This window comes from Eimeria tenella, genomic scaffold (genome assembly GCF_000499545.2).
Source record: "Eimeria tenella Houghton genomic scaffold, Eth_scaff1, whole genome shotgun sequence".
Classification (NCBI taxonomy): Eukaryota; Apicomplexa; class Conoidasida; order Eucoccidiorida; family Eimeriidae; genus Eimeria; species Eimeria tenella.
The window spans coordinates 1,037,911-1,060,907 of NW_013541457.1; the positions used below are offsets into that span (position 1 = coordinate 1,037,911).

The 22,997-nt window shown below is 51.0% G+C and overlaps 3 protein-coding genes across 3 annotated transcripts; all 3 read right to left on the minus strand.

Annotated features, from left to right (window-relative positions):
• Positions 1 to 790: 790 nt before the first annotated feature.
• ETH_00005415 (uncharacterized protein) lies at positions 791 to 2,320 on the minus strand (the record flags this gene model as incomplete). Its single annotated transcript, XM_013372474.1, has 1 exon — positions 791 to 2,320. The coding sequence occupies one exon, from the start codon at positions 2,318 to 2,320 to the stop codon at positions 791 to 793; it is 1,530 nt and encodes a 509-aa protein (XP_013227928.1).
• Positions 2,321 to 7,412: 5,092 nt separating this feature from the next.
• On the minus strand, positions 7,413 to 8,538 carry ETH_00005420 (hemolysin, putative; the record flags this gene model as incomplete). Its single annotated transcript, XM_013372475.1, has 3 exons — positions 7,413 to 7,453; positions 7,539 to 7,646; positions 7,986 to 8,538. The coding sequence occupies 3 exons, from the start codon at positions 8,536 to 8,538 to the stop codon at positions 7,413 to 7,415; spliced, it is 702 nt and encodes a 233-aa protein (XP_013227929.1).
• Positions 8,539 to 9,996: 1,458 nt separating this feature from the next.
• On the minus strand, positions 9,997 to 21,773 carry ETH_00005425 (bromodomain-containing protein, putative; the record flags this gene model as incomplete). Its single annotated transcript, XM_013372476.1, has 17 exons — positions 9,997 to 10,413; positions 10,656 to 11,189; positions 11,594 to 11,686; positions 11,881 to 12,033; positions 12,221 to 12,334; positions 12,551 to 12,932; positions 13,150 to 13,983; positions 14,500 to 14,552; positions 15,099 to 15,256; positions 15,517 to 15,607; positions 15,854 to 16,220; positions 16,622 to 16,802; positions 17,000 to 17,171; positions 17,685 to 17,984; positions 18,158 to 18,665; positions 18,917 to 20,909; positions 21,188 to 21,773. The coding sequence occupies 17 exons, from the start codon at positions 21,771 to 21,773 to the stop codon at positions 9,997 to 9,999; spliced, it is 6,936 nt and encodes a 2,311-aa protein (XP_013227930.1).
• Positions 21,774 to 22,997: the final 1,224 nt, after the last annotated feature.

The window sequence follows — 22,997 nt, forward strand, 5'->3', positions numbered from 1 at the left end:
TTCACGTATTCCTTACTATACAGTATAGCATACTTCACTTCCGAAACTGTGAGTCGCTACACACCATACGGGTTCATAAACTTCCATTCCTTTACACGGTTCTGTCCATGTGGGTTCATAGGGTTGGAAACCAGTTGCAAACGAATTCCACCCTCAGCTTGCTGTACATAGGTTGGTTGCGTTGTCGGCGTCCAAATAAAACACATCCATAAATGCACGTTTATAAATATATGGATATATATGTATATGTACATGCATCTAAGTATATGAGCGCGTGCGACAGATATACTTATGTACAAATATATATCTGCATCGCTCCTGAAGGGCCCTTTTTTCTGTCCAGAAGAAACATGCCAAATTCATGTGCCGCTAATGATTGTCAATCCCTTTGCAGATTTAACTGATGCCCCAACGCAGCCAATTCCTGCACGAAATAAGTGTATCGTTGTCAAAACACCAACTGTTTAACAGTTTGATGAACATAATAAGCAATTTGTTGAACATGATTATTGACATGTGAAAAGCTGTAACAGCTTAGTTACATGTTTGAAGACCAGGTATGGCTGACACCCCCCTCCACCCACCTCCTGAATTCCGAACTTCACAAGCAGCATCAGGGGCAGCGTCAGCAGCGACCCCAAAAACTGTCTCCAGAAACGTAGACAGCGTCAGTTACAGCGTAACCCACGTTACCACCATGAGCACTGATACCAGTGCCAGCAGCACCAATACAGGCATCAGCAAAGGCAGCAGAACTAGCAGCCATAGCCACGTGACGGCTCCGCAATGCTTAGAGTTGAAGCAAATCAGCGAATTCCTCGATTAATTGTTCAGTCCCAATCCTGTTTTCCCTCTCGACTTCTAGCAGCCTAATAATCAAATCCTTCCACCTTGCGGATACTCTTGCCGATGTTAGCGGCGCGTCAAGTACTACTGCTCTCACTTTATTCTTCTCCAGAAAATCAAATATATCAGAAGCAGGTAAGTCACCGCCCAGTCCATACGGCATTTCACCTCCAGTGAAAATCTGGTAGAGGCACATCCCCAAACCCCACAAGTCAGACTTGCTGTGCACCCTGGCAGGGGGAGCGTCAGGGCTAGTGACTGTTGCCGCCAGGGAGAGCTCCTTTTCAGCATAGGCTGGGGTCACTCCACGCACCCTGTCCAGGGGCTCCCCAATAAGGCTTCCCGCTCCGAAGTCGCCCAGTAAGAAAGAGCCATCGAGGTTCATGAAAAGATTTTGCAACTTCAGGTTGTTATGGCTGCAGCCAGCACGCTGCAGTAGCAGCACCTGCAACAATAGCCGCCGTCCTGCGTACACCTTTGCGCCCTCTGTCAACCGTGTTGTAGGACTGAACAGGCCCTCAACGGTGCCATAGTAACGGTCAACAATCTCTACTTCATTCACAAAGTAGGAAGAGCCACAAGGTAAGACAGATGGTACACCTTGCACCCTGGCGACGGCGGAAACAAGAGCCAGTCCCCGCTCTTTCGCTGCTGCAGTGAGAGACGTTGTTCCTACTGCCTGCAACATGGCTGTGGTGGATTCAACCAACGCAGTGCGGCTAGCGTCCTCTGCTAGCTCAGGAGTTACAGAAACCGAGTCCAGATGCTGCGGTATGGCGTGCAGCCGCAGCGCCTTCGTTTCATTCGTGCGCTTCTCTATGACCTCTACTACCACTGATAATGCCCCTTCCCCCAGGTACTTTGAAACTATGTATTCCCGGGGCTCCTGCTCTATCTCCGTGGATCCCAAGGGCTGAATGTCAGTGAGTATCAGTGTCTGCCCAATCAAGTTGGTTGTCCTGCCCCCAGAAAGTTGTTCAGCTAGGGTGGCCATTGCGCTCTGGCCCAAAGCGCGTGGGAAGGGAAACCTGATTTCGCCCCGCTTCTTCGCGGCAGCTGCTAGGAGAGCCTTTCCTCTTGCCTCAGATAGCGAAAGGTGTTGCTCATATTGGTCCAGAGTGGGCAAATCCCAAGGAGCATCCTTACTTTTAACAGCCTGCCAAGCCCGCTGTAGGTCCCGTCTAGCGGAACCAGACAGGGCTGGCTGTAATAGACTGGCACCAACAACCGCTGCCAATAGAGTGCCCAGGAGTAACGCGAAAATAAAGGGCGATCGGGAGAAGTAGCTGCCGCTCCGGACCTTCGCGCTGGTATCCGAGCAATAGGCATCAACACCGACGGGATCAAGGGACTGAACAGCATTTCCAAGGGTGCTAGCAAATGCCCGCGAGCTTATAAGACCAGTGGTTGGATTAAATGTACCGCTTGCGGGTTCGGAGCTCTGGTCCACCGGCACAGCATCCCACTCAGGCATTTTGAGTACCTGGAACTTGTAGTGGCGTGATGCCGAAATCGTCAAATTACTACTGAACAAATTCGATTACAAATGGGCAAGTAATAGACGTGACTCAGTCGAATCTTCTCCAATTACTTGCCCTTGGTAAGGAGCACATCACGATGAATGGTCTTGTGGGCTCGGGGCTTCGAGTGGGCGCTCGCCCCACCTCACTACGACACCCAGCTGGTCAAGCTTTCGTTTGATTCTGTCTTGCAAATGCTCTGTTTAACAAGTGCTTATACTTAGTTTGTTTGCGTCCCTGGGGGAAATCGAGCATTCCACTAGTTGCAGGATGACCATCGCATGTCTCGTACACACTGCGCCGCTCAGTGGATCAAACACGTTGGCTTGGTGTTTCCACTGGGAAATATCACAGCTTTGTGCGGTATATCAGTTACATTCTGCTACAAAAAATTATCAATAAGCGTATGATGTAATGAGTTCATTCGCGCCACCAGCTATTCATGTAGGCCTACTGGGGAGCTCTCAGCTGCGGTCACGCGGGACGCCCAAAAGGCGTCAACTCAGGCGTCGCTGTCGCATCTACACGATCCAGTTGCAAATCATGCACGGAAATAAGATTTCATTAATGCTTGAGTCTCAGTACGCTGCGTTTATACGGCCGAGGCACATACATGAAGAGAGCCACGTGCTACCAAGATAGCCGAGGTCCGCCACGAAGTGCGTTGCTGCAGTGCTAGGCACCACAAAGGAGCGTGAATTCCGCTTTTGAAAGGCGAATTTAGGCATATTTAGCGCATATGAGGAAAACAAGCCGTTATAATTTGGGGAAAAGAGCTCTGATGAGCTCTTCTCTCCAAATTACAACTGATCCGTGCAGGATCAGTTGTATCGGGAGAATTCGGGGCAGGCAGATGCCCTGTTTCAGACGGTTGAGCTGCATCAACATTTTTTTCCCGTTCGACTGTGGATGTATCTTACTGCCTCATACAGGCTAATGTCAAGAAACAAAGCCGGGCCCAGGCAGGTGCAGCTGGTGTGCGGACTGCGCAGTCTGGTTGAGCATATCACTCCCAACAGCGCCTCCGTGGAAGAAATTCAAAATGGTTTCCCCAAATTGAGGAGGACTAGTCTCAGTTTGTCTTCAATTTGCAATTTGCAGAACTCCTGGCGCTTGTGCATTAACATGCGGGCACGTCAGACAGCCATGCAGCGCTGGAGTTCGGAATCGAACTGGAGCGTCTTACCTTCACCGCAACGCTTTCAAAGAGCCACAGGCTGTGACAATCAAAACACAGGAAAAGCATCACATTATGGAGGGAGAAACCAAACAATCGTGCTTTGAGCCACAATTTCCCCCGTTTGTTCTGTGAACTGCCGAACTTAACTCCCAGCGTAGCTGTCGGCCGCCAGAACTAGCTACAGACAGCGCAATGTGCACGTATTCAGCCCAATTTTGAGTAAAAAGAGCTCAATTTTACGTGAATTAAAATTAAAAGCTTTAACATACGATTACAGAGAACTTTTTCCGCGAGCCTCGCAGTTGATCGCACGGAAGTGCACTGCACAATCGGCAACACAGTGGGTTTTGAAACTGTTACGGTTAAACAATTTAATACGGCTAATGTTGAATGTAATTATCTTTCTTCTGAATTGTTCTTACGGGGGCGATGTCGAAGTTGAGTAGAGTCCTAGGGAGCAAGCGCTCGACGTGGAAGCCCGGCACACAAAGCAATCGCACCCTCCCAACAGGCGGCACCGCTTTCTAGTGTCTTGCGATGTTCCGCGCCTTTTGGAGCTCCCCAATTTTACGCTTGTCATCTCCTGTCGGCAGTTACTTCCGTTCGTTTTTTTACTAGGGCGGGCCCTTGTTGCGCTGAAGCTGACAGGCCGCCTAGCCTGCACGCATAACCTCCTACTATACCAGATGCCACGTGTGAAATTTAGCTACCACCCTATAAGCTGAAGTAGAGGCGCTCTTTAAAAACTTGGACTGAAGCCTCTTACCACGAGTAGACTCTTGAGCAGCCTCTTGCGGGGAGAGGAGGACTAGTTTCTCACGGGCTCTACACGGGCTCGAGCTCGTCGTTCCTTTTGTACATGAGGGGTTGCAAATGCTGCCCCTAAGTGGGTGAAACTATGACAGTATGCAGCTTGACTGCGGCGCTGTGTCGTGAAGGTCATCAAGGGCATCACTCTGATTGTAGGAGCTAATTCTGGTGAACCTTTGTCTGCCGTGGGCACCTACGCAACGCACTTCAAAGTAACAAATGACTCATTTTTACTTAAACTGTGCGTTGTACTGTCTCACTGGGACGCACTGTAGTTAGAATTTAGATTGGTGTGATACTTGCCCACACCTAATTTCACCTTGCATTCTTCCCAATCAGCATTCGACAGGAAAAGATAGCTACTCTAATAACAGTACAATTCCTGGCTAACGAATTCCATTCCTATCGACTCAACTTGGCTGCAAACTATACGGAGAACTGAACTCCTCTGTAACCTCCCACAATGTGAGCCGGAGGAAGCCCTACTGCATCATATTGTCTGGCAAAAATGAAGCGTTCGGATGGTTGCTTGTTATTGTCTTTGAGTGCCCGGAAAAAGAATACAGCTTAATCAAAAAACTTCCGTAAACGGCCAGCACGACGGCAGGTCACGAGGCTGAGGAAAAAGACCAATAGTTACCTGAGTTGAGTGCGGAGCTCGTGTAAGGTGGAAGCTGACCTACAGTATCAAAGAGAAGTGGAATACTCACAGCGGTAACTCAAGGCTTCTGTGAATAGCAAGATACAGCTGCGTTCAAGCTCTCGTGAATTCTGACTTCGCCTGCTCCTGCTAGGTTTGCTAAAACTCTATGAGAAATAGCACGCTTGAGTGCGGGACGTCAACTAGGAATATAAAAAAGCACAGCTTCGGGTATAAAACTTTCAAGCGACCAAACATACGATTTGGGAATTTCAACAAACTGTCACCAGAGGGGCACCAGGAGGGGATCACCTAGAAGATGTACAGTCATACATATATGAACGCTATATTCCAGAAGATCGTGCGCAAAACAGCCCACTGGGAAGCATGCAGGATGTAAGCTCACGTTCTCATTCTCCTTATAGAAATGTAACCTTCTGCGAACACCTCAAAGCACGCGGTACTCAACGCCCGCGCAGTTAAAGGCTCACTGTGTTCACAGTCGTGCCGACGACGAATATCCCCTATCCACATGACTGCATAGAAGCATATATGCCTGGGTTTCGGCAGTAATCTCTAAAGCCTACTTGAATTTGTATCAGCTCACCATCGCGTCCACCAGACAGCCTGCTGAACAGTGTTCAAAACAGACACAAATCGTTCAAGTTCGCATCCTGCCGTTGCCTGTGGCGAATTGATGGGGACGGAGACCAGAAGACCGCGCCTAGTCGCCATAAGGAGGAATAGTATAGGTATATATGTATATATACCATAGGGAGCAGTTGTATGCTTGGAGCCTGTGAGCTACCGCAGTCTGTCGTGAACCAAAGCATCACCTAACAGCCTGCATTTCTCCTTCGGTGTTTGGCCATTACGCCACTTGCTGGTTTCGGAGGAGCTGCCTACAATTTACAACATGCGTATGAGCAAGAGTCTACTCGTCCAAATAAACATCGTTCCAACGTCTGTTCGCAGCAGACCCTCGCTCTCCAGTCGCCTAATGTAGAAATGGATACTGAGTTGCTATCATTACCATGCAATTATGACGTAATTTACCAGATCAGATGAACAGTATTACACATTGATGCAAGATTCGTATTCTGCTACTAGTCTCCCCCGCCGTAGAGACAAAAATGCAACATCATACCAGCACAACGGGAATGGAAACCATGAACCCGAAGTCGCAAGCCTTAAGCTCTAGCTACTAGTCTCCCCCGCCGTAGAGACAAAAATGCAACATCATACCAGCACAACGGGAATGGAAACGATGAACCCGAAGTCGCAAGCCTTAAGCTCTAGACCGAAGTAGCGGCCTCACGCTGTGTCCCCTTGTTGCTGCCTGGGTGCAGTGCGTCGAACCACTGTAAGCATGTAAACTAGTTCAGGCAAATAAACAGTGTTGCCTAACGATGCCTGTGCCCCCTTATTCCCGCTACAGGCATGCCTCGAGAATCAGCAAATAATAATGACGTCACTACTAGCGGAAGCAACGCTCCCACCAAAATCCTAGTGCAGTTCCACTGTCTGCCACTGCTACATAGTACCCACGGCAGCAGCGTAAGTAACATGAAAAGCAGCTATACAAGAAGCAACAATAACCGAAACCGTCGGAACAATAGGAATGATGAAGTGAGCGCTTTACTTGCGGACGCCAGGTGTTTAGTTACCTGGAGCCTCCAGGCAAGGAAGGACCTTTCACTTCCGCCAATGAAAGTAAAATATAACGAAAAGACTAGTAAAACTGCGCTGGTGCGTTAATTTTTGACGGCTCATCCTAATGTCTGTAGTGATTATGTAGGCAAATTCTGGAGTGATGCAAAAATAAAAATATACCCAATTCAGCAATAAAAATACATTAACATAAGGCTCAATCAGCGCAGCTATCCGCATGCATGCAAGCAAGTCTTGATCGACAGCCCTCCACCTCCACGCCTCCCTAGCGGTGAGCGCATGCATATATCACTTTTATATATACATATATACACGCACTAAAATAAGCATGCATGTATGCACTTTTGCATGCATCCATGCGTCCGCATCCCTCAACTGATACTGCTCTTCATACTGCTTTCAGCTCTGCTGATGACTTCGTAATTAAGCCACAGCGTGAGCACGAAACTGATGCAGCAGAACAGATGAAAGAGCTCATGGAAACCGAAGAGAGATGGGAAGGGATCTGGCCACTGGTGTCCATACACCAGAGCGCCTATAATATAAAAAAGAGCAAGAAATATAACCAGGCTGAATTCCTTAAGGGTTAAGACTGAGATGTAAACCCTTAGGAAGCATGCATGCAATAAACCTATCAATATATATGTTAAGGCCCGGCGCTGGCGAGCTCCTGATGACAAATTGCCGAACAGGATGGTCCAAAAGCCTGAAATAATGAACAAGCAACGATCAACCGTCCTCCTAGTTAAGAAACTCGCCACGAATGTGGGCGCAGCACAAGCCACTCTGAAAAACAAAAAACGCTCAGCGACCACAATGAAAAGAAAACGAAGACTAAATGGTGCAGAAATGTACTTGTGCACAGACTTACCGTAGAGTGTCGCAAGGCCCTGTACAGACAGGAGCAGCACAGAGGGCCAAAAGTCCAGCAGCAAGAGAGGAATGGGAGTTGTGCAACTGCTGATAACCACAAAGATACCTGAAACAAACACAAAGTCCTAAATTCTACGACATAGCCGGAAACTGTCGCGGGCACACGATGTATAATATGAAAAATACAGTAAGCTAAACATAAACAGAAAGCAAAGAGAACAACTGGGAAAGGAACACAACAGACTAAGCAGGAAACAACACAGCACAACCACTTTGAACGAAATGCTGAGCAAGATAAAAATGATCACTACATGCAAAAGCTAGAAAAGTAGTGTCTCCAATCGACCTAGCGACAAGCTGGGGGCAGACTAATCGACCAGAAAACCCAGCAAACGTAAAGAATAAAAACGAGCAGACCTAAATGTAAATGTAGTTGAATTCTTACCTGCATGATCCAGTTTAACAAAAAGAGAGCTCCACTGGGGACCAAAGCTTCCGCTGTGCAGCAGCGCGCTTGCGGCAAAATTCGCGAGGAACGAAAGGCAACTGACAGCAGCAGCAACGAAACTAAGTAGGCTCCTACAAGCGTTCAGCAGCAACAGCGTCCAAATAGGAGCCAGAAACAGAAGCATCAAGTGGATCTTGCCCCGCAACTTCGGACGCACAAGCACAACCACCTCCTCATCCCCCGATCTTGCTGTTGCTCCTGCTGTGGTAGCAGGACGTGATTCACGAACATCTGTGGATGATATGGATCTATACTTGACAGGCTTCGGGCTCTTCGCAGCACAGGCTGCTACAGGAGAGCCTGCAGAGGACGTGGACGCCCCTGAAGTGTCCGAAACAGAGCCCGCATGAGACAACCGCCGCTTAGGGCCTAATGACGGCCCGCCGACAGGATCCACGGGGGCGATTTCAGCCGCAATCGGGCCGCAAGTGGGGCTACTGGGGGTCTGCTCAGCAATAGCCCCGTCAGTTAGGCCTGTGGGAGGAGCCATTACAGCGTGGGTCTTCTTATTGTTTCGCTGCTCCTATGCTTGCTTGCCTGTCCTTGTCTGGCTGTGCAGGGGTATGCAGTGTGATACGCTCAACAATGCCTAGCGTCCCGGTTTTCGGAGTTTACCTTTTATGTTTCCTCTCTGCAACAAATAGGTGGCATTTACAAGTGTGCTCCTCTTGCTGCCGCAGCCCCGAAGATGTCATAAGGGCGCCAGCAGTTGCAAGTGCAGCTGCAAGGAAAAGGGCGAAAGCCCCAGAAGCTGCAACAATGGCAACGAGCGGCCTCGGGAACAGGAAAGCAAACGCCGGGAGCCCCCCGTAGAAGGGGGAGAGAGATAACCACAGAATGATATACACACCGAACACGACAGTCCACACCAAGCCAACCACAGCGCGGCAGCGCCACGCAGACAGCATGGCAAAAAAGTTAAAGGGAGCCTATTTCGTCAGGCCTATGTAAGCCCCAAATGAAGATTTAACCGAAGTACTGGGAACAGGCAGTTGGCCTACCAACATCAAACACTCACTGACACATGCTGTGTGCCGCCGTTGAGTGTGAGAGTTCGGGGACTTCACGGGGACTGTTTCGTTTTGCTTTAGCAGCTAATTATAAAAAATGTGATCCTATGATCCTAAATACATTCACAGGAAACAGAAGCGACAGAAAGCTGGCAAAGCCGCAGGCTGTGCCGACAGTTCGTCTTCCTTTAGCTTCAGTGGCAGCAACTGAAGAAGAAGCTCGCATGATACTAGAAAGCTAACAGCGAGACCAACTGGCTATTTAATATTTGTTAAAAGTTTATTGAGTAGCTTAGTTCAACTAAATGTAATTCAAATGAACCACATATTGCCACCCAAGCGCAGTGAAAGCGCGGGACGTAACCAAAGGCTTTGGAGGCTTCCCGCACTCAAAATTACTCAAATAGGAATAATTCCAATTCTCTAACGGACCCCATATCATATACCCCCTATAAATGAATACGTTTGCTGTTGAAATCGTCGTCCCACTACAGATTTGCAGTGACTGACCCTCCATCTGGAGCCGCTGTCATGACCGAACCCTTCTCAGTCAGCTCCAGTACGACTGCTCTGCATATAAGGCGAACCTGTTGAACTGATCTGAACTTATAGTGTTTAAGGATATTCCTGAACGACGCGAAAATGCCGGGCAAAAGTAACTGTGAGTTGGTATCTATGAAGCTATATTTGCGATTCCTATTTCCCCTCGTGTGTTTACCTTCTTATCCATGCCTACGTGCACCTTTCCTGGTCCCCGCTTTGGGTCTGTCCCTATTCCTCCAATTTTCTGCCGCTCTCCCTACTACTAATCTTTCTGTTGCTATGCTAGTATCAAGTATGCGAATGCACAGTTACTCCATCTTGAGAAAATAGGAGCCGTGAAGTAACGCTGCCGCGGTAACGTCTGCAGCAGCACGACGCTGCGGTGTCAGCACGCTTCATTCTTCGTCCATTCCAAACCCTTGAAGCTGCTGCTGCTGGTACTGCTGCTGCTGGTACTGCTGTCGCCGCTGGTATGGGTACTGCTGATACTGCGGCTGTTGCTGCTGCAGCACAGGGTAGGAGCTCTGCGCAATTGCTGCTTCGTACTCTGCAATTTCCGGTTGGTCCGCTAGGCGCTGCATAGCTAGCTGCTGCAGTTGCAAGGCTCTGTCTCTAAGCCATGCGGAAGGGGAGCCTGGCGGATTGAAGAGGAAGCAATTAGAAACGATCAAGTCTATGTCCTCCTTAAATGATGACAGGGAATGGTACTGACGCTCTCTGCATTTACTCAAGATCCGACGTAAGAACATCGGTCGTTTTACCACTGTGGAGTAGCCAGGCGCCACACGGTCGTCCACGCGACTAACAAAAGGCTGCACACAAACCCAAACCCCAAACCCTCTCAACGTATAAAAAACCACATCCCTTGACCCTGCTAACGACGGCAAAGGTGGAACTGTGGCGGGGCCAGGTACGAGAGCTACATCAGGACAACGAATACAGTTTAAGGCTCAGCAACAAGTAAAGCAAATGCACAGCGAAAGCACCAGGCGAGTTCAGCAAGGCGTGGTATTCAGTGCTTCTGTCCAGAGTTTGAGGCTTAACCTCTGCAGACCTTGAACGTTTGCTGCTGCAGCAACAGATTCACGACCCTTGCAAATGAGACATTGAGAGCATCAATAGGGTGCTGTGCCGCCGCTGCTGCAGCTGCTCTCTCTGCCGCTGCTTGTCTCCTGCTGTTGCCTCTCCTGCGACCGCTGAGAGACCGGCTAGACCTTGACAGCGCGCTCTTCGGATGTCTGTTCAGCTCCAAATCATTGTCAGAGTAAAGTTCATCGCCATCTGCACTGTCAAAAGAATCCCCATCTGCTGCTGCTCCTCCAGAAGCAGCGAAGCCCTCTTCTTCCTCACCTTCCCCTTCGCTGCTGTCACTACTGTAAGCGCCAGCACCTCCAGCAACAGCAGAGGCAGCAGCAGCAGCACCGCGTCCTCGCCTTGTGCTGCTGCTGCACAGCGAGCCTTCCATGCCCAGCTCTGCTGCAACACTCAAATCTATGTCGCTGTCTGCTGTCCGCCTCTTCTTTCGCTTTCCAACCATCTCGCCCAACGTTGATCCCAAACGTTTGGGGCCACGGTATAACGGACAATTCTGAAAGACACAGGTCATAAATTCTAAAGCCCGACACACAAACCCTCATCAAATGCGTGCAGGCGAGGTCACCTGCCACCACACAGTACCTACTTGCAAGGACACGTTGACGCGTGTGGAGCTGGCTCAGTCTCTTGATCTCTTCAATACAATTCCCGGACTTAAAGCGGGCCTGAAACCTAAGTTCTAAAGTCTACTACAGATCAAAGTTTAAGTTATCGCGGAAGCTCTCGCATCCTTTGCAAACTTTCAGTCCTACTTCCTAGACCCCCTATCATTTCTTTAAATCAGGCATTATCTCCCAATCCAACAGCTCTACCTTGGAAGGAGTAGAGTATCAGACTTCTCTTCTGAGCTGTAAAACCCGAGACCCAAACCCTACATCGCAAGCTATGATCACGTACCACGTTTGAGGCGATGTGTCCTGGCCGTCCACAAGCTCTGCAGATTCGCTTGCCTGCAAGGGCCTCCTTTGAGTGGACGGCACTCATTTGGCGCTGAGAGCGGGACACGTACTTAAATCTTGAAGTATGAAGTTTAAGCATCAAAGCAGGATTCTGTAGTTACCACGCAGCGGTGGCGAGAAGTGCGGATCTTCTGCTCAGCGTTTGCGTTTATCCTCTACCCGACTAGCCTTCTACCTATGCGCCTAGTACCTACGGCACCCTGAAGGACTACTTCTCGACCTTACCTGTCGTTTTTTGGCCAGTCTCTGGTCTCTCCATGCTAAGAAGGCCTTAATATTTTCAGCACCATAAATCAATATGCACCTATCTGCAGCAAAGGTGTCCCCTACTTGCTGCCTCCTCTTTCGAGTCCATCGGAGGCAGGGGACGGCCCGCACCTGCAACAAAAACAAAGCCCAAATCACCACAGTTTGGAGGTGCAGCGCAGAGGCTTTTGGTATACTGAATGGAATGTGCAAAGTAGTGACTGAGAAAGTGATGAAGGAGAGACTACCGGAAGCTAACGCAACAACGGCAACCGATGCGGAAGAGTTCATAAGTCGGCATTTAGAGTTCAAGGTTTACTGTTGCTTCAGCCCGCAGTTGCTCCTCCTCTGTCATTGGCCGCTGGCTGCGGGCCTCCTGGCGGTCTCTCAGGACCTGAAGTTCTCTCATTTCAAGTTCTGTCTCATCTGCTTGCTGCAACAAAGCAAGACATTTTAACCCCACTCCCTGGACCCTAGACACAAGGGCCCTCTGCATTCTTTACACACCCTACCTCACAAAGAGACAGAAGCCGGACTGTTTGGACGTGTGCTTGTGTTGCTGCCGCCATACAGCTGTGAATCCCACTTGCCAAACTATCACCCCCGTTTAGTCAGCTTCAGATAAAGGGTGTAGGGTGTGGCTTTGCACCTCATGGTCAGATTCCTCACAGCCAGCAAAAAGAGCGTCTGCAACATCCTCCCCTGCTGTGCCGTGCTTCTGCCCGGCTGCTGCCGCTGCTGCTGCACTCCCTGCTGCAGCTCCTGTCCCCACTGCTGCCGCTTCCACTGTGCCTGCATTCACTTGCTGCTGCGGCTGCTGCTGGGGTGTGACTGGCTGCATGTCATCGTCTGTGTCTGTCACATTGGGCTCATCCGCTCTTAACGCCGCCTGCTGCTTTCTTAATATGCTGCTGAGCTTTGCTTCGTACTCTTCTGCAGGTAGTCGAACACCAGCGCCGCGACCCTTGCTGCCCCCATCTTCAGCCCCAAATCCATCTCTGTACTGACGCACAAGGGCTACTTGGTCCCACCTACGTAATAACAAATAATAAACGATAGGTATGAAAAACAGTCATCTCCCCTAATGAAATCCATAATTTTGATGCGAATGTTGGTAATGCATCGCCTGCTGCTGTCACTAAGGACCCGTTGTAGCCACTGCTGCTACCTTCACTCTGGCTACTCTTGTTGTTGCTGCTACTCCTCCTGCTGCTTCTGCTGCAGCGACGGCTGCTCCAGTAGAAGTACCTGGGCAAGGTCCTGATGACCGCATCACTTAGCCCGTACTGCAGTAGCCTCGCTCTAAGTTCCATCATGCCGAGCTTGCGCAAGTCATCAACTGTACCTGCAATGCCTCCCGCTGCATGCCTCCTAAGCTGCTGCTGCACTGCAAGTGGGTTGCTGCTGTTGCTGCTGCGACTCCTGCTTCCACGCTTCAGCAGCGCAACTCCCTCACCCCGCCCGCATGAGGGGTCTCCAAACCCCGTTAGCAGGAACTGAGCTGAGCCCTTGTTCTGCAGCACCTCTTTGCATTCTTTGGTGGTCTGCCAAGGGACCGACAAAAGAAGCTCCTCAATAAATCGAATTAACGGAGAATATCGACGGCCTGCGCAGCTGTTGCTCAGCTGCAGTAGCAGCTGCTGCAATTGCTTCTGCTCGGCAGCAGCAGCAGCAGCAGCACCGTCACTGAGAATCCCGAGAGCCTCCCGACGCTGCTGCTGCTGTTGTTGCAGCTGCCGGAGCCTCCTGCGTGCGGTCAACGCTGCTTGCTGCTGCTGACGCTCCTCTGCCTCGACATAGGCACATGCGCTGCTGAGCCCCTCGGGACTGGTGAGGGATACAATCCCAACTGCTCTGAGTCTATACCAAGCCGCATGGGCTGTTTCTAATGAGCAGACTGTCTCTGGTGATATGATAGATATAATGGACGCCTCAGGAAGCATCGGCAGGCGGTGAGGGGCAATAGGGCTGAGCTGCTTCAGTAACTGCGCCACCTCCTTTTCTATCACAGGGGGACAGAAGCGGGCTTTGATGCATTCTTTCACGCGCTTCATTTCCGTAATCCCGGTATCATTAACATACCTGAATGAACAGACCAATACACACTTAGGCTTGTACTGCACATGCATATACATTTATAGTACCCTTCATGTTCTGCAGGGGTTAGTGTTGCACTACGTTGTGCCTTATTCTGCGCATTGTAATGCACGCCAGTGCCCAAAGTGTCCAAAGTACAAAACTCGCGAATTGCACGAAGACACCTCGAGCAGCATGCGAACAAAGTAACTAATCTGTGTATCTAATTTGCTTTGATATCTTTTGGCCAGTGGTGGGTTAGGAATTATAGGTGAAGCATATAAGAAAAAACTGAGGCAGACGAAGTATGCAGGAAGAAAAGATAATGAAAAAAGCGAGCAATGAAACTGGCAAACATTGCTGAGAGCAAGATGGGAACGAAATAGGAATTTTTGCAGAGACCAACCGTGCGAAAATGCAAGAGCAAGCATTCAGAAAGGTGAGCAAATGAGGGAAGGCAGAAACGCAAGCAAAAGAGCGACCGTGACACAATGAAGCCAAAATGTTGTGGTGTTTATATACCTCAGTGCCCACGCCTTTGACTGCAGCTTCCTCTCGTCCAACAACTTCTTTGACTGCGGAGCCGGGACCTCCACTTTGGGTTGGAGCTGCCCCACGGTGTATATACAGCAGTTCTCAGCGCTACCCAGCAGGGTTGCCCTACTGTTGCTGCTGCCACTGCTGAAGCATGTAGGGTATGCGGCGATCGCTTGAGGAGAAAAAACCATGGGACGCAAGTAGTGCTGCGCCAGCACGAGCAACAGTAACAGCAACAGAGGGGCGCCAGAAAAACCCTTCAAAGAGACAGCTTGTATTGCAACTGTGGTGCTTGCAGGCTTGCAGACCAGATGCAGCAGTTAACCGAATTTTACGAAATTAAACAGACGCACCGCACATCCATTAAAACATTTAAACTGGAAGACAGCTACAAAGGATGAAGTCCCGGCAACCGGAAAGTATTTTGCAACAGAAGCTGCTGGTGCTGCTGGTGTAGGCATTCGCGCCACCTCCCCGTAGCCCTGCCATCTGCGTGCTTGCCCTTTTACTTCAGTATGCTTCTGTGAGCCTTGTCGTGTCGTTGCACGTGTTGTTGATTGGAGTGTCTGTACACCTGAGCTTACTTTCCATCCCTCCTTAACTTTCCTGCGAATTAACAGGAAGTCTCCTCGGCGAGGGTCGTTGAAGCGACCCTCAGGGCCCAGAGGCTGCTGGGGGTGTTGAGGGTGAGGGAAGACAAGGGCACTGAACAGTGGGCAGTCAACTACGGCTTGGCCTTCACCTGTGCAGGACACGTACCGCACAGCAGCAACACAAGTAGCAGCGATAACAGCACCACCGCTAACGGTCGTTTTGGCTGCCAGAGGGGCCATGAGGAGAAACTGCGGGAGAACAGTGACAGAACGGCCGCCACAGCAAGCACAGAAATGAAGTGCTAGAGAAGCTAGGGATGCCTGGCTGACAAAGCAACGGAAACACGCCACAGTAGCAGAAGCAACAGCAACCGTGCTAGCAGTAGCAGCTCTAGCAGCTGCTACCTACCGGGTTCAAGGGGCACGTCTATCCCAAACAAACTGGGCGCCTTTTCGTTTTGCTCCACCAGACGTAAACCTCCAAAAGTACCCATGGAGCCCTACCGAAAGAGCAGGAGCAGGCACTGCAACAATCGTGAGACCAAGTAATTACCTAGAAGCTGTGAGCTCCAAACACACAATGTGTCTAGTGCAGAATCAACGCCAACAGCAAACTCGGATCTGTCGGAACAGCAGCCACCGAAGCAACAACAAAAAGGCGCATGCCCTTCCCAGCTTTCCAAAACAACGGCAACAGCACCAACGGCAGCAACACTGCCATTAGCAGCAGCAGCAGCATGCTTTACCTGCAACCGCTCTTCCTCTGCTCTAATCCTGTCTTGTTGGTTGCTGGGATTCGCACTGCTGGCTGCAGTCTGCTGCTGGTGTTGCTGCTGGAGCGGCCTAACATAGCGTGTGATTCGAAGAGCCATGCCTGGGTTGTTGATAATTACCGGCTGCTGCTCTGTGTGCTCCAGCAGCACAAAGGGACAGTCGTCACTTAGGCTTAAATCTTTGGGAGCATAAAAACAGAAAGAGGGGTGGGGGCCTCCGCCGCCGCCGCCTCCAGGATGTCCTCCACCACTGCTGCTCGGTGCCCCCTCGTAGTCCTCCGCAGAAATATAGGTGGAGCCTTCTGGGGAGCGACGCAGCACTTCACTGCTTAAAGGCGGCCTGAATTTTCACCATAAGTGATGATGAATAACCCAGCAGCTTAATTTTTCCGTTCTTACTCTATTGGATAGCATCGACTACGGTGGCGCTGAAGTTCATGTGCTTTCCATTTTTGTCTTCCTAGCATGCTGTACACTTAATAATTAAGCATTTACATTTGTTAAAAATGAAGCGAAAATCGTGTGAGGAAAGACAAACAACATCAGCATCAACAGTAACGAGAAAAATTAGTGCAGACAGATGTGCCTGATGGCCGAAATACGAGGCAAAGACAGAGCAGGCCCCGTGGGAAGCAAGTGAACAGACAGGAAAATGAAAAAGCGAAAAACGTCATCACCCACACCACAACCGCCACCACCATCGGCACTACCGGGACTTCCGTGACTAGGTAGATAGCTCACAGTACAACCCAAGGCCTCTCTGCTGCAGCTGCTCCTCTCTTCCTATTACTTGCACTTGCAAAACTTGACCGCAGATCTGGGCGGTGGAAGCGCAGCATCGCCACTCGCGCCCGCCTGCCCGCCACAGGTGACGCCCCATACAGTTGCAGCGCAGCCTTCACGTGCAGCAACGGAGCACCTCCTGCAGCAACAGCAGTTGCACGAATGAGGGGCAGCTAAGGAGACTGCCTCTTGCAAAGTGCAGTGCGGAGAGTAACCTAGCGCACATAACACCACAAAAAAGAGTATACAGGAGCAGCACCCGCAGCAGCAGGAACAACGAAAAAACCACCGAGGACGGAATCAAGCAGCAGCAGCAGCTGCCATGTGGCTCCGCACCCCTCGCTGTTTGTCCCTGCTCCCTTTGGTGAATTTGTCTCTTTTCAAAATCCAGATCGAAAGAGACATTGAGCTGCTGCAGCAGCTCTGCGTGGCGGCCTCCACCGAACTCTGCTGCTGTCAACAAAAATTCTTGTAAAGGAGTCCTCATGCGATATTCACGACTCAATTCCTGCAGTAAAAAACAGACAATGTAGCTAAGCTTGTCATATATTGATTTGATAATTAATTAGTGTTTACTGAACTATTGTCACTAAGTCTTCCATTCACCAATCCCATCCTGATTAACTAATAAGTAAACCGTTGACTCATCGTTCAATAATGCACGCTGTGCACTCTGTCTATACCACGATATACAGAACTGTGACGTCTACTTCACGTTCATTCACTTCGTGTTGCTTCTGCTTCTGGCGCTGCACTTGATGCAGGTTTTGAGTTGTGCAGCCATGCCCCAAACAACAGGAGGAGCAAAAAATGACAGGAGGAACAGCCAAGCGAGCATAATCCGTGTAGTAATCGCAGCATTAATATGCGAACTGCAGCACCTACACCACTAGATGCAGCAACAAAAGCAGCAGATGCACGAATAGTTGCTCTAGCAGTTGTGGCAGGGGCAATAACAGTACCGGTGTGAACAGGTACACCGGCAACAGTGTTGGCAGCTGCAGAAGCAATAGCAGCTTACTTCAGCAGCAGCGAGCGCCCTAAGCTCATAAGCACTTTTCCCCTGCTTGACAAGTTCAATTCGTCTCTGTTTGTCAATTTTCAGTACTTCTTGTTTAGCGCGCCTTCTCATCTTTTGTAGTTGCGCCCGACTAGGACCTGCAGCTGCTCCTCCTGATTCGGCTACTGCTACCGTAGCAACTCCAGCTGCTGTATCGCTGCCTAAACCAGAAGAGGCCCCAACACCTTTCGACACGCCTGCTCCGCCTCCTGCAGCGCCCAGGGGAGTGCCAGCCAGCTCCTCGCCCTCCTCCGCACCCAACTGCAATAACAGCAGCAGAAGCGGCAATAGCAACGCTAGCGGACGAAAAGATACATGCTTCCACTCTACAATGCCGCTCAAAGTGCTGTCTACCCAAAATGTAGCTAAAAAGCCAATGATCAAAAATAAATATACGCCCTAAGCCCTGAAACCTCAACACCACCCCAACATACCTCCATGGATGCAGCCATTGCCGCAGAGCTGTCATTAAGGTCCAAAAAGAAACAGCTCAGTAGACGCTGTCGCCGCTGTAGCAGCCGCTGCTGCTGTCGCCTCGCTGCCCAAACACTTCCCCACTGGAATACCAACCTGCTGCTGTTACTGTCGCTTCTAATTGCAGCAATACTGCTGCTGCTGTCGAAAATGGCGTGCTCTTTCGTTCTGTCGCTACTTTTTTCATCCTGCAGTGCGGAGCTTCGCCCTCGCCAGTGCGCCACATCAGCCACCTGCAGCTGTTGCAGCTGGCTCTGCGGCTCCTGCTGTTGTTGTGCTCTTCCTGCATAAAAACTGAGGGGGGGGGCAGCCGCGCCAATACGGGAAACTGGGGGAGTGGCAAGCAGCAACAACAAAAAGCGTACGCTTTGCTGTCTATGTAGCAGCGCCTGCGTCTCCCCAAACTGAAGCGAAATCTGCTGCTGTTGCTGTTGGTGTTGGGGCATGTGCTGCAGCCCTGTCCTGTGGCTGGAGTACAACACACAAACCGCAAAAAGGTGAGGCAAAATTATATATTGGTATCATCTGGGGAAAAATAAGCACCAGCAGCAAACGCTGCCAGAGGAGCTGCCGCTCAACAACGCAATCAGGTACAGCAGCAACAGCTAACTTAACGCCAATCTTAGCAGCAGCAGCGCTGCTACAGCAAACATTCGCAAGAGAACACGGTTGGAACAGGCAACGTCGTATAGTACGTTTAAGGCATGAGGTAGGCGCACTGAACGGCAACACTGGTGCTTCTCTCAAGCTCAGTCAACAAATCTCTTCTGCTTGCTGCTGCTTCTTCTGCTGCATGCACGGCAGCAGCAGCAACAGCTGCTGCTGCTGCTCTTTCTCGGCGCCTCTCTTGTTCATGCGCTTTTCCCTGCTGGCCTGCCTCTCCATCACCAGCCAATAAACCTGGTATCATTGAAGTTGTTGCCGTATCACTCTCTCTCCACGCCAGCGCAGCAAAGCTTTGGGCAAACATGAAGCTGCTGCTGCCCGGCAGCTCGCCCCACAGGACGCTCTGCACAAATGCACTTTCTGCATTAGCTGCTGCTGCTACTGCAGTTCCTGCTTCTGTTCCTTCATCTGCTGCGGCGACCCCTGATGAGGCTCTGGAAACCGTCGTACCACCCGATGCTGCTGCCTGCATGGCCTCTCGTGCTGCGGCTGGTCCTTCACCAGATGTCCCCAGATGCGACCGCATGCTCTGAAGATGTTGCTGCGGCTGCTGCTCTGGATGGCGCCCAGCAGCAGCGCCAGAAGCGTGGGGATCATCTACATCCGCATCATCGAATTCAAACTCCTGGTCCAGATCTCCAGCAGCATGTTGCACAGAGGGCTGACCCTGCTGCTGCAGCTGCCCTGCAGAGCGGCGTTTTGTGTGGCCATAGGCTTCTTTTTGTGCAGAATCTGCTTCAGTCGCTGTTGCTGGTGTTACTGGTGTTGCTGCTGCGGGGGCTGCTGCAGGTGCGGGGGGCTCAGGGCTGTCTGGCAATGCAAAGAACGCAACGTCGTCCACATCATTTGCTGCTGTTTCTGCTCCTGCATCTGCTTCTGCTGCATCTGCCGCTGCAGCATCCGCAGCAACACTGTTGAGAGCATCTTCAAGCGCATTGTCTAATTCCCAGTCATCCTCGTTGTCGCCAGCCTCAGCACTCTGCAGTACAGATGCATTTACTGCTGGTGGTTGCCCTGTTGACGCCACAGCGTCCCCTTGTTCCTCCACGTTCATGATACTCGCTTCGTCTGTAGCCCTTTCGCTTGTGCCCGACATACTCTCGCGTGCTTTTGCAGCAGCAGCAGCTTCCTTTGCAGCCGCTGCGGCCGACACAGTGTTGTCGTTCACTTCAGGCGATTTGCCTTGCACAGCAATAGCAGCGGCAGTTGCAGTGCTTATGCAAGGTGTCTCCTGTGTGTCACTTTCGGCTTCATAGCCTACTGGACAGTTGTCAAGGTAACAGAAGGAGCAACAGCAGCTGCTGCTGCCGCAACCCTTGCCTCGCTTGGTGCCCCCTGGCAGCAAGCAGCAACAAAACTGCATGCCTAATGAACCCAATGTAAACCCCTGTTGCGGCTGCTGTCGCTTCCATGGGTTGTGAGGAAAGAGATCTTCACGGTTCATCAGCATGGCGGCACAAAGCCACTTGCTGTTGCTGCTGCTGGTGCTTCTGCTGGGCTGCTGCTGCTGTTTGGAGTGCTGTTGCTGCCGCAGCAGCAGCTCAGCTTCGACAGCCGATGACTGCTGCAGCAGCGCCCGAAGGCAGACAGCTAGCTGTAGCAGTAGCCTGGGAATTTGCCGCTGCATATGGGGGGGCAGTAGCAGCAGCAGGCGCATGGTGTCAACAACTTCTGGGGGAAGCTGCTGATGCTGGTGCTGTATTACTGACCCTCTCACCAACTGCCAGAAAGGAATAGAACTGTTGTCGCTCTCCCTGCTCCCGCTGCTGCTGGGTTGCTGCTGGAACAACCAGCTGCACTCCGATATCCACAAGGTATCACCGCAGTTAGTGCTGTTGCTCAATGAGCCGTCCCCTGGAAGCACGCGGATGTTGCTCTGCAAGAGGCGAATGGGAACCTGCTGCTGTTGCGGCAGCCGCTGCTGCGGCCCAGACGTTGCCTTCGTTGCTGCTGCGGCTGCTGCTGCTGCTGAATTGCCTGACATTGTAAGACTGCTCACGGACGGAAAAAGCAAAGGCAAGACAGATCCAACAACGGACAAGCAATCTGCGTCACAGCAAGCAAGCAAACCCCAAGCAATATACAAGCAATATACACTAGGCCTAAAGTGGTTGACAGTGAAGAGTCAGCCGTAATCCCTGAACCCGAAATCGCTGTTGCTTCAGGCTGGCTGCCACTGGGACACATAATGGCACTAAGGCACTAAGTCAATGAGACTCAGGAAAAAAAGTCACGATAAAACTTCGCTGAATTAGATTCCGAGCTTTATTGCCGTTCATAGGCTAGGGTTCAGGGCATTGGCAATTAGGATTTCCGCTTCCTACCATGAGGTAGCTGGACACTGAGTTGAGAGTCTGGGGGAAAAGACAGGAAGAATTTTGCAGGCGTTTCATCTATCCAGTTGCAGCGTCCCCCTCTGAAGAGCAGCATCTGCTTTTGCTGCTTCTGGTGCCTTCTGAGAACTGCTGCTGGCTGGATACCGTCTTTGCTGCTGCTGTTACTGGCGCCTTCACCGCTTGCTGCTACTTCCCCTACGTGCTGTGAAGAACCTGCATTGTTGCTCGCCTCTGTTGTTGACTTAGCCGCTTCCACGCTGCTGTATCTGGTACTGCTGGTGCTCCAAATTGACGCCTGATTAAGCGTCCTCACACGACAGATATTGGGCGAGGGTTCCGTCTTGGTGAAGCCGCCTCGTTTTGCGGCTTCTGTTGCGGCCGCAGCAGCAGCTACTGCTGCGGCTTCTGGGCATTCCTCTGGATATAGGTATTCCAACAAATAACGGGTTTCACTGCCGTTTGGACCAATACCCCTCCTGCCGCCGCCGCTGGTGCTGCTGCTCCTGCTGCATGAGTCAGCAGCGGGGGTCTTCGGGGCGCCCATCCGACTGGCCCTGAGGGGCTGGGTGAGCATTGGCCACTCCGCTGCTGCCTCGAATGCTAGCTGCGCACGCGCTCATGCTGTAGCTGCTCATGCTGCTGCTGCTGCTGGAGCTGTTTCCGTGCTGGGCTCTGGTCTTGCATTGGGGAAAGCCGCCTTGAAAATTGCATGACACGAAAGCTCAGCAGCCCTAGAAGATAAAGTGCCGCTCGTGAAGGCGAAGCCCGAAGTCTAAACTCCTTAATCTTGAACCTGGAACCATAAGAGCCGCTTTTGGATTGCCAGGGTTTTCTTCACGTCCCCCCTTGCACGCTGAACAGATGGTACGAGGATGCTGGTGCAACACCTGGAGCTAAAAAATCGCGGATGGAATTACTGCTACTCTGGCGGCTGCTGCAGCTGCTGTTGCTGCGGACGACGCTGGGGGCCCCAAGGGCTCCCTGGAACCCCTCAAATGCCAGCGGACGGCCAATCACTTCCCATATTTGAGTTAATTGTTGAATCAATCCTTGAAATAATATAAAGCCTCAGGTTTAGAGTATACAACTCAAGTCTCAGGGTCTAGGGTTCTTCGTGGAGGGCTTGAAGGCGCATCGCTGGTAAATGCGCGGTGCCTACAGGGTAACAGCTCAGTGGTAGAGGCGGAGAGAACACATGATCTCTTGAATGAAATCAGTCAAGTTTGCTTGCGAATTTGTTGGAACCGATTATTCAGGCGAGCCCATGTCCTCCATGCAAGCGATTTGGAATGCGCAGCTGGGCTTTAGTTCTCCGCCATCTTGCAGTTTTGGGGCATATCGACTTTGCCTGTTCTGGATTTAATGAGGCTATTCATGATTCAGGGTTAACACATGAGATAGTTAGTATCATGGCTTGGGCGTAGGCTCGGATTCATGATCTGTGCGTACGTCTTGGTCTATGGATCGCGGGTTTCGGTTCCTGCGTGTAGCTAAGGTGGAGGGAATAGGATTTCCTAACCCTCGGTTTAAATTCAGCGTCCATGAGCGAGGCCTGTATTGGTTTATATCCGTAATATAAAGCTCAAGACCTTCACTGTCTGCGGAACGTGTGAGCAGCGGTCTTCCTGTCCTCCCCCTGTTTCTCCTGCTCCTTCTCCCTGTTTTCTGCTGCTCTGAGTCACTTTCCCACTAACGTGGGCCAAAAATCCTGGCTGCTTGCGACACCTTTCGCTGTGCTTCACCGTACGAAGACACGAAATCGGAGAAACCACTCACGGGCATTCTAGTTAAGCTACCT